This window comes from Rhinopithecus roxellana, chromosome 16, assembly GCF_007565055.1.
Source record: "Rhinopithecus roxellana isolate Shanxi Qingling chromosome 16, ASM756505v1, whole genome shotgun sequence".
Classification (NCBI taxonomy): domain Eukaryota; kingdom Metazoa; phylum Chordata; class Mammalia; order Primates; family Cercopithecidae; genus Rhinopithecus; species Rhinopithecus roxellana.
The window spans coordinates 18,977,328-18,987,564 of NC_044564.1; the positions used below are offsets into that span (position 1 = coordinate 18,977,328).

A 10,237-nucleotide genomic window follows, 5' to 3' on the forward strand; every position below is an offset into this window, starting at 1 on the left:
AAGAACGTGAAGCTAGGAATTAGGGCGGGTGCTCCGAGTGCAAAAGACAGAAGATGCTGTTATCCAAGGGGTAGAAGCAGATTTGGGGACCCTGGACTTCCCTCTGCACTCAGCAACATGTGTGACTTGTGAAGCCTGGCGTGAGACTGGCCCTCTGCCCCGGGGGCCTTTCTGCCAGGTCCCTGGCCCGCTGACTCACACCCACTTCCTTACCCAGGAGAGTTGCGGGTGCTGATCGTGGTGCTTGAGCAGAGCCGTGGTTGGTGACAGCATGACGAGCGAGGTGATAGAAGACGAGAAGCAATTCTATTCCAAGGCCAAGACCTACTGGAAACAAATCCCACCCACGGTGGACGGCATGCTTGGGGGGTATGGCCACATCTCCAGCATCGACATCAACAGCTCCCGGAAGTTTCTGCAGAGGTTTTTGAGGGTAGGCAGGTCTGGCGTGCTCTCCAGGAGAGGCTGTGGCTCTGGTGGCACTGCCGAATCCATGTGGGGTGCCACCTTTTACATGTAACACTGCAGGGTCGTTGGCTGTCTCTTGGTACCTACCCCAAAGCCTTGAGGAGCTGGGCTGGGTGGGCACAGTGGGGTAACTTCTAGACTGTGGACTTAGCCTCAAGGTTACCAGACAGGAGCTGGCTGTTAGGCAGAACTGAGGTGCCCGAATTGGGCAAACTTCTCTTCAACTGTTGGGTTTTGCCAGGGACAAAACCCTTGCTCTCCTGCCATGCCCATGGGTATTTGGGCTGAGGGTGTTGGCCATTCTGGACGAAGACTCCTAGTTACATGCCATGGTTTCTACCCTCTGCTGCAACCCCAGCCTTTTCTGTACTAGGCTGGGACGCCCGGGCCTGGAGCCCCCCACCTTCTTGTCTCTCTCATGGCTGGTACTGGAGGCTGCTGTTGGCCACCTGCTCCATCCAGCGCCTCCCCTCCCTCCGCGTTCCCTCTCCGCACCCTCGTTCACCCGTTGTCCTACTTCCATTCTCCCCGCTCCTCTCTGCCGTTGTTTACCTGGAGACTCAGGAGAGATTAGTGTACCTGTTCAAGTTACCACCTTTACGTGGAAATTAGCTTTCATTTTAGAAATGTGTGGCCCAGGGCTGGGGCAGCGGCTCACTCCTGTAATCCCAGCTCTTTGGGATTTCAAGGTGGGAGGACTGCTTGAGCCCAGGAGTTTGAGACCAGCTTGGGCAACAGACCGAGGCCCTGTCTCTACAAAAAATAAAAAATAAAAATAAAAATAAAGAGTTGGGCATGGTGGCACATGCCTGTAGTCCCAGCTACTTGGGAGGCTGAGGCGGGAAGATGGAGGATGGCTTGAGCCCAGGGGTCTGAGGCTGCAGTGAGCCATGATCCCACTACTGCATTCCAGCCTGGGCAACAGAATGAGATCCTGTCTCTACAAAAAAACTTGCAAAGATAAAGGAATATGTGGCCCAGCAGGGTGGCCTTCCACGCTTATCCCCTTGAATCAGGACTCTGTACAAGCTGGCAGCCAGCACAGACCTCCCCGCCAGTGCTCAGCTTGTGCGGAGTCCTGGAATCCTGACTGGAGTCTGAGTCCCAGGGCTCATGAGGAAGGGCCCCCACGTGCGGCGACAGGGTCTCTCCGATAGGTTACATGCCTCTGCTTTTCAGGAAGGCCCGAACAAGACAGGAACGTCCTGCGCCCTGGACTGTGGAGCTGGCATTGGGAGGATCACCAAGCGGCTGCTCCTGCCGCTGTTCAGAGAGGTGGATATGGTCGACGTAACGGAGGACTTCCTGGTTCAAGCCAAGACCTACCTGGGGGAGGAGGGCAAGAGGGTGAGGAACTACTTCTGTTGTGGGCTCCAGGACTTCACCCCAGAGCCGGACTCTTACGACGTGATCTGGATCCAGTGGGTGATAGGTGAGGGTCCCACCGCCCTTCCCTGCCCACCTGTACATCTCCTGCCACTCGGGTTCCCCATAAGGTGTCAGGACCAGGACTTTGCGCTCCTGCAGCAAGTAAGCCAGTGAGGATTCTCCAATCCCCCCATGCCCACCCCCACCCCATGCTTCCCAGGACTGAGGGACAGGCTCAGCCTAAAAGGTAGATTTCTTCTTTCTAGGTTTTGTTTCAGTTGAAGACCTGCTACCATCCATTTGGGTGCAGTTTTTTGTTAAATTTTAATGGCCAATAACTTACTGCACTCAAAGTGAGAGTTTTATAAGGGTTTTATTTTTAATAAGATGAAAAGTTTAAGCTTTGTGTCTAGCCCTGCACCCTCTTAGCCTAACAGTACACCTCAAGCGCTGTGCCCTGGGCTGCTGACCTGGCGTGGCAGGCCACTAGCAGCAGTCGGCCACCTCCTGAGGTGGGCAGCACAGGCCTGCTGTGGACACGCTAGGTCTGGCCTTGTATTTTGTGGTCTCAGAAGCCTCTGTGGGGACTTCTAGTGTAGGGAAGGCAGTCTGTCCAGAAGCTCCTGCAATGCCAAACTCTTAGCTGAGGTTCACTCTTCTGATCCAAGCCTGGCAGGGGTGGGGCATCATGGCGTGTAGGTATCAGGCAGGACTTGGACGTCACCCCGTCAAGTTAAATTCTGGCTTAATGTGTCTCTAGGTAGAAGATCTCTGAGCCACAGTTTCCTCTTCTATGAAATGGGGTTTAGTAAATCTGTCGGGACTGCTGAGAGCCAGGGAGGCCATGTGTGCACACAAAATGCTGGGCACAAATGAAGGGCTCAGGAGGGCTGAGAAATACATCCCATCTGGTGGCCAGCATCCCCTTGCATTGTGCACTGGTAACCTTGCTTCTGCCCTCCCCAGGCCACCTGACCGATCAACACCTGGCCGAGTTCCTGCGGCGCTGCAAGGGCAGCCTCCGCCCCAACGGTATCATCGTCATCAAAGACAACATGGCCCAGGAGGGCGTGATTCTGGATGACGTGGACAGCAGTGTGTGCCGGGACCTGGATGTGGTCCGCAGGATCATCTGCAGCGCAGGCCTCAGCCTCCTGGCTGAGGAGAGGCAGGAGGACCTCCCCGATGAGATCTACCACGTCTATAGCTTTGCCCTGAGATGAGCCAGGGCTGGCAGGAGAAACTGAGGAACCACAGTCCGGGTGGGGGGAGCTGGCAGCTGGGCAAGATCCAGGCGCCACACTGGCGGTTCGTGAGTGTCGAGGCATCACTAAATATAGCTGTCTGCCGTCCACTCATTATGCGGATTCTTCTTCAAAAGGCAAGGTGGGACCCAGTGGGGGGAGGGTGCTGCTGAACCAGCGGTGAGGCAGGAGCCCAGGCCTTGCTGCCCTGTGAGATGGGATTGGGTGGAAGGGGCTCCAGGGCTCCCCATGTGGGAATACGGTGGTCACATCAGTAGCCGATTCCCTGGGCCTCCAGCCTAGCCTTCCAGCCATGGGCCTGGCTGCCTGAAGAGGAAGGAAACCACCCCCAACCTGGTTGTTGGGGACTTGAAGACTTCAGTGTGGTCTTTACCTAGGGGAGGGACAGAGCTGGGCTGGTGGAACCCATGGGTGCTGCCTGATGGTGCTGTGGTTGGGGGTGCTCACGTGCCAAGTCCTGCTTGGCAGTGGAAGCCTGGGACCCTTAAAGCGTGACAACAGCCTGCAGCAGGGAAGTTCCCTGAAGCCTCGTTCTTCTCTGGGTTTGAGGCTGCTCCTTGGCAGGCATTTAAAGTGAAAAATAAAATGGGGCAGGCGCGGTGGCTCACGCCTGTAATCCCAGCGCTTTGGGAGGCTGAGGTGGGCAGATCACGAGGTCAGGAGTTCGAGACCATCCTGGCTAACATGGTGAAACCCCGTCTCTACTAAAAATACAAAAAAAAAAAAAAAAGCCGGGCTTGGTGGTGGGCGCCTGTAGTCCCAGCTAGCTACTTGGAAGGCTGAGGCAGGAGAATGGTGTGAACCCGGGAGGCGGAGCTTGCAGTGAGCCGACACTGCACCACTGCACTGCACCCTAGGTGACAGAGCGAGACTCCATCCCAAAAAATAAATAAAATAAAATGGGGGCCGGGCACAGTGGCTCATGCCTTTGTAATCCCAGCACTTTGGAAGGCAGAGGCAGGTGAATCACCTGAAGTCAGGAATTTGAGACCAGCCTGGCCAACATGGTGAAACCCCGTCTCTACTAAAATACAAAGATCAGTCAGGCATGGTGGCGGGCACCTGTAATGCCACCTACTCAGGAGGCTGAGGCAGAACTGCTTGAACCTGGGAGGCAGAGGTCCCAGTGAGCCGAGATTGCACCATCGCACTCCAACCTGGGTGACAGACTGTTTCGAAAAAAATAATAAAATGGGACCTCAACACTGTGGAGGCCCTCGCCAGTCTGTAGTGGTGCTTCTTTGCAGGGACTTGGAAACAATTCCCCAAACACAGCATCTCCTCACACCTGCCACCCCCTTCCTTACCAGCTGCTGTGGGAGCCTCTATCCTGAACTGTGGAGGGGCGGGGCAGAAATATTGTACAAGGACCGTTAAGGCCAAGAAAGTCAGTTTAATCTTATAAATATATCACTTAGTCACCTCAGTTTATCCCCAGAGGCATTTCCACAATTCCCAATGACCGATGCAACCTGGAAGGGACTGAGGGCTCCCAGTTGGGTGGTACAGTCGGCTCTTGGGTTGCTCCAAAGAGAGCCCCTCAACAGGAGACAACAGAGAGGTCTGTCCCCAGCCGCACACTCATGATTGCTTTTTAGCAGAGGTCATGGTCGCTGAGGCCCTGGGTTTGGCACAAGCACAGCTGCCAGCAGAGCACAGTTCTGGTAGGTGGGGCCACGGCTGACCTGGCCCCAAAGCTACAGGAACAGGCAGGGGCCAGCCTGGCTTGCAACACCATGAAGACAAGCCTGTGGGGCCCTTAGTGTCTCCTCCCCACTAGCCCACCAGAAACACTGCTGCAACAGAACCTGGAAGGAAAAGGGGCAGAGGTGGGGCCTTGGCACCGCACAGGACGCGCCCCAGGCTTCCTCTCCAGCTGTACTGCCACGTGCCGCAAACAAGACCCCCGCAGCCCTGGGGATGTGGAGGCTTGGTCCTTCCCAGCTTCTGTAAATGCCCTGGCACTGCCCTCCAGTTCAGAGGGTATAAACATGACTTCAGTCCAAGCCCTGTTCCTTTGTCTAACATGGGTGGGACTTGGAGTGCTGCTGGAGGGAAGGGAGCAGTCTCTCTGGAAGACAGAGCCACACCCTTCACCACTGGAGTGATCACAGTTTCAGGCTCTACCTGGCTGGCTTTTCTCATGAAGGATCCCGTCTCATCTCCCAGATCAAAAAGACCCTCTAAGGCTGTCCCAGGTTCTACCAACAGGCTGACCTAAGGCTGCCCATGTCCCCTGTTCTGTAGCCTGAGACCTGTCAAATGTCATCTTCCATGGAGCCACTGTGCTCACTAAGGAGGTACCACTTCAGCCTGTCAGGCAGAGGCAGGGCTTTGACCTTCACATCCACAGGCCACGGCTGAAGGTAGAGCCTGATGGACACACGGCACAGGTGCTTGAGGGGCGGGGGATAGCTCTCCAGCTGCCTCAAGGAGAAGTGGAGGGCCTGGATCTTTTCCGCCAGGCTGCCCACAGGGTGGATATCGAAGTTTTCGGGCAGCTGGAGTTTCTGAGAGTTGGTCACCATGAGATCCAGGACGGTCTCGGCTTTGCGCAGGAGGTCCGCATGGCTCTCGTCTTCTGTGCAGCCTGGGTGGGAACAGAGCCTCTCAAAGATGATGTGAAAGCCAGACCAGCAGGACGCGCCATGCAGGGAGCAGTTGTAGGCGGCTCCGGACTCCAGCAGGAAGCGCAGGAGAGGGAAATGCAGTTTAAAGCTCTTGAGGCAGATGTGGGTGAGGGACTCATGGGCCGGGCACTCGCTGGGGTCGGCCCCATGTGCCAGCAGCAGCCGTGTGACTTGGAAGCAGAAGCGGTTGATCATCTGGGCCTCCTCTTTGTCCCCTCCCACGGTCTCACCTAGTAGGAAGATGATGCAGGTGAACACTGTGTCCCCATCCTTGGTGGTGGCCTTGACGTCTGCCCCTAGAAGAGCCATAGAACAAGAGACACTGGGAGAAGGTCTTCAACCCCGGCAAAGCAACAGCACACATTGAAGGGGCGGGGGAGAGGACAAGGCCTAGGAGCGCGCCAGCCTCACCTCCTTCCAGCAGGAGCCGGATGTTCTCAGTATTGTGGATCTGTACCCCGTCGCTGCTGGCCAGAGCATGGAGCAGAGCAGTCTTTCCTAGGGAGGGAGGAGGAGCAGGAGGCCAGGAAGCCCAGGTCAGGGCAACCCAGAGGAGGTGGCAGAAATCCAGACACTCCGGATCAGAAGATGAACTTTCAGAGACAGCTCTCAGCTCGGGTGAGGGCTAAGGGTGATGGGCTTCTGGTCATTGCCTTTCCACCCACAGAACTGGGAGCAGAAAGGCCCCCAGCAGAAAAGTAGGATTTTTCTGGACCCCAGGATGCTACCTGAAATGTTAGCTAGGCCTCTCCCAATGGGAAGCCATTGTTTCTTGGAAGCTGAGTGCATACGTGCCCTATTTCTTCCTATGGAAGGCCCTTGAGGGCCAGCACGGGGACAATGACTGCACTGTCTCTCTCAAGCCTCTGAGCTCAGCAAGTCAGCAGAATCCCTGTGTGCCCAGCCATGCTGTGCCACCAGCCAGGGCCAGCATCCAGTCAGCCCACCTAGCTGTTGTCCTGGCGCACCCTGGGTGTCCCCCACAAGCTGCCCGGGGGCCCAGCTGTCCTGCTTTCCTGCAGGAAGCACCCACCATGCTTGTCAGCGGCATTGACGTCAGCTCCAAGATCCAGGAGGCGTTGCAGGCAGGGCAGGCGCTCAGGCTCCTCACTGGCCAGGTCCAAGGGGCTACTCTCGTGGATCTGAGCCAAACAAGCACAGCCAGGTTGGCTTGGGAAGCTGCTCAGGCCCCTGCCCAACCCTGCTTCAAAACAAGCTGGACCTGGCACTTACCCGGTCCCTCCGATTAATGTCGGCGCCGTGATGCACCAGCAGCTCCACCATGTCCGGCTGGTTCCGCAGGACGGCGATGTGCAAGGCCGTGTAGTAGGTGACTGGGTCTGAAGGCACAGACGCAGCTCGTGGGGGTCCTGCCTATCCGCATTCTCATGGGGCCCCTGGACGCAGAGCCCAGCCCCAAACTCCCACCTAAAGTGTCCAGAAGCACAGGCCCAGCCTCCTGTCACCATCAAGGGTTAGGACAGAGCTGTCCTCACCAGATACTAGAGGGCCCTCGGGGTGTTCTGGTGGGCACGCTACTGAAGCTGTTGGGGCTTTAGTTTCCTCTTCTGTAAGAAGGGACCGTAAAACAGGGCGCACTCTCTCAGAATGGCTGGGAGGCCGCACTATGCAGCAACTCCATGGCTGCTCCGCTCTGTAGGCCTGGTGGTAACAGCCAGGTTCTCCAAGCTGGTCTCCAAGTCACTGGCTTCAGAACTGGCCCTCCCGTCTCAGCTCCTTGACCCTCCAGGAGCCCAGCAGCCTCCAAGCCTGTCTTTGGATGGGGAAAGGAGACGTGCCTGGCTGTCTCAGGCCCCCATTAGGTCACAAGGCAGCCCTGCCTGTCTCCCAGCTAAACTTGCCCTCCCCTGGGTGAAAAACAGAGAAAGGAGCATGGCTCCATCTCCATCCCTCGCACTCAGGAGCTGGAAGCCAGCATGTTCTGTGGTGATTTATGCCTAATGCGGCCTGTTTTCCCCTCTCCCTATGGCATGAGAAAAAAAAACACAAATTGGCTCAGAGTAAGTGGCAGAAAATTATCTTCCCTTAGCTCTGGGCACAATGCCAGTAGCTGCATTTTCGCATTAATGGAAGTGGGGATTACTCTGGGAGCTGGGGAAAGTTTGCTAATCAATCACATGGTAGAAGCAGCAACACTCGCCCGCCCTTGGAACAGAGGTGGGGAGAGCCATCTGAAAACCCGCAGGATTTGGGAGGCCACCCAATCGGAGATTCTTTAGTCACAGCCACCCAGGAAATAAAAGGGGGGAAGTCACTCCTCAGAGGATGGTAAAAGCCAAGGCTGAAGACATGGACGCCCACCCAGCGCAGAGCCACGTTTAAGTCACCTGCCCACCCCCGGGGGCTCTCGCTGACCTTCAAAGTTGAGATTGGCCCCATGCCGCAAGAGAACGTCGGCCGCCTGGGTCAGCCCCAGCTCAGCCATCTTGAGCAGGGCGTTGCTCACACCTTCCTGGTAAAAGGGAGAGTGGGCTTTCCTCTCCAGCAGCTCAGTGAGAACAAGGATTCGGTTCTCCTCGCTGGCGACATAACTGGGCCTGGGGCAGAAGACAGGCTGAGGGTAGGCACAGCTGTGGGACCGGCTGATCGGGCAGCCTGTGGGTTGGTGGGCTTTAGTGTCCTGCTAGAATCATCAGCAAGCAGGGCCCTGGCTCTGTGGGTCACAGTGGCTTGGGAGAAGCTCTGAACTAGAGAGAGGGTCAGGCTGCATCTCTTAAGACGGGAGCAGACTCGGATTTGCGGAGAATGGGCTGGGTCTGTCTGCGCTCTCCTCCCGCGTGGCCCCGAGTGTGGTCGCAGACTTGGGTACAAAGCCTCACACACCTGGGCTGCTGGGACTGAAGGGAACCCTGGAGGCCAAGAGCCCACGCCCGACTTTGATGCTGCTTCCTCAGAAAGCCCTTCACCCTCAAAGCTGTAGGACCCCGGCCCCGGCAACCCCTGCAGCCAGGACAGCAACACAGCCTCCTCCCTCCTCTCCCATTGAGGCCTTTAGCTGATATTGACGAAGAAAGCCTACGTTTCCACGCGAGTCCCCGGATGCGGAGACTCATCATCACCACGTGTTGTAAATTCCAACTGACAACCCCCGCAAACACCTGAGCCCCTTCCCTGTGCTCTCTCCTCCCTTCCACCTCGCGTGCCGCCGCGCAATTACTTGTCAGTCTCTCCTCTGGAGCACACGCACCAAGGCGGGGATTTTGCTGAGCCAGTGATGGACCCCAGGCGCCTAGTACCATGGGCAGTGAATGCGGATTCGCTCCCGACACCTTTCCTGCAGGTCCACGACAGACCAGCTCTTGTCTATAAAAACGCAAACTCTGCTACAAAAGCCCACCTTCACACTGCTCTGGGGTAACATCTGAGGCCTTACGGATTCCAGCCTGCTCCCCTGCCACGCCGGGGGGTGGCACAGCACAGGCAGGCGACAGGGTGGGGCTGAGGCGGAGGCCCTGCGACACCCCGCGAGCCTCCGCCCTCGGGCCCTCCCTGCCCTTCGCCTCCGCCATGCAAGGGGCGGGAGTGCGATCCGCGCGGGGCAGCGCGCGCTCCGAGCCACGCAACCCCGGTTTCCGCCCGTCCCTTCCTCTGTCAAGGGGCACGCATCCACCCCGCCCGGCTTGTGGTGATAAAGTGGGACGCCGCAGGGTCGGAGCGGCCTCGGCCAGCTCACGGGAGGGGGCGACTTACCGGTCCAGAGACTCCTGTCGCTCGGGGTCCTGGATCCCCAGGGAGCCCAGAATCGCATCCACCAGCGGCTGGTACTCGAAGATGATCCTCCGGAAGCCGTGCAGGAACGGCATCGCCGCGGGCCCCGCGCAGCAGGGCGGTCGCGCTTTTCGCCGAGGCCGAGATGCCCAGAAGCCGACCGGAGGGCTCCGGCGGCCGCTGAACCTACCTGCTCCCTTGGTGCAGCCCCTGCGCCAGGCCGGGTCAGCTCCTCAGCCCAAGCCGCGCCCCCGCCGGAAGTGACCCTCGTACTTCCTGCCCGCGCCGACAGAGGGTGGCCCGCATGGCGACAACGCCCCCTGCGGGCTCGGAGGACCTCGGCGCGTCCCAGGGCACGACCGCCAGGCCGACTCGGGCGATGGCCAGTAGGCGGTCCCAGCGGAGTGGGGGAGTCGGGGATCGAGCCAGCCAGATCCGAGACTCAGGCGGGCCCGTCCTTTCCTGCCAGGGCCCGGCCCGGCTTGGCTTCGCCCTGCGATCCCGCCCGTAACCGCTGGGCGCCATCCGAGTTCCGCCGGTCGTGCTCCCCGGCTCTGTCGCTGCCCCACTCGCGCTGGGCGCCCCTGAGCGCTGAGCTCATCAGACAACTGCCCCTTCCGGCTCGGCCTGGCCCTCGCCTTCCCTGAAGAGGGGCTGGGCCACCTCTGTCACCACCCAGCCCGCTGACTGGAATGATGAGGACCAGGGTCCTCGCACGTCCCCTCCTCAGTTTCTTATTCTCTGTCCCAGGGAGCACCTGGCCAGGACGGCTGCCAG

The 10,237-nt window shown here is 58.3% G+C and overlaps 2 protein-coding genes across 9 annotated transcripts in view; one reads left to right on the plus strand and one right to left on the minus strand.

Annotated features, from left to right (window-relative positions):
- The window catches only part of NTMT1 (N-terminal Xaa-Pro-Lys N-methyltransferase 1), a 16,325-nt gene extending 13,130 nt beyond the window's left edge, over positions 1–3,195 (plus strand). For 3 of the 6 annotated variants that reach the window (XM_030919652.1, XM_030919650.1, XM_010360929.2), the window contains exons 2-4: positions 218–433; positions 1,648–1,900; positions 2,803–3,195. In XM_030919652.1, coding sequence (XP_030775512.1) covers positions 272–433; positions 1,648–1,900; positions 2,803–3,059 — 672 coding nt within the window. In that variant the 5' untranslated portion in view covers positions 218–271 and the 3' untranslated portion in view covers positions 3,060–3,195. Of the gene's footprint in view, positions 1–217; positions 434–1,647; positions 1,901–2,802 lie in introns of those variants that run through there. The other 3 variants (XM_030919653.1, XM_030919654.1, XM_010360930.2) reach the window with 3 other exon arrangements.
- ASB6 (ankyrin repeat and SOCS box containing 6) lies at positions 2,194–10,014 on the minus strand. 3 transcript variants are annotated; one of them, XM_030919648.1, is made up of 6 exons: positions 9,443–10,014; positions 8,108–8,289; positions 6,965–7,071; positions 6,765–6,873; positions 6,143–6,229; positions 2,194–5,961 (listed from the first exon to the last, which is right to left on the minus strand). In XM_030919648.1, exons 1-6 carry the CDS (start codon positions 9,553–9,555, stop codon positions 5,360–5,362), a joined length of 1,200 nt encoding a protein of 399 aa, XP_030775508.1. In that variant the 5' UTR covers positions 9,556–10,014; the 3' UTR covers positions 2,194–5,359. The 3 variants fall into 3 exon arrangements, with proteins under 3 accessions (XP_030775508.1, XP_010359230.1, XP_030775509.1); XM_010360928.2 differs by having other exon boundaries at positions 2,194–6,027; XM_030919649.1 differs by lacking the exon at positions 8,108–8,289 and having other exon boundaries at positions 2,194–6,027.
- Between the last annotated feature and the right edge of the window lie 223 nt (positions 10,015–10,237).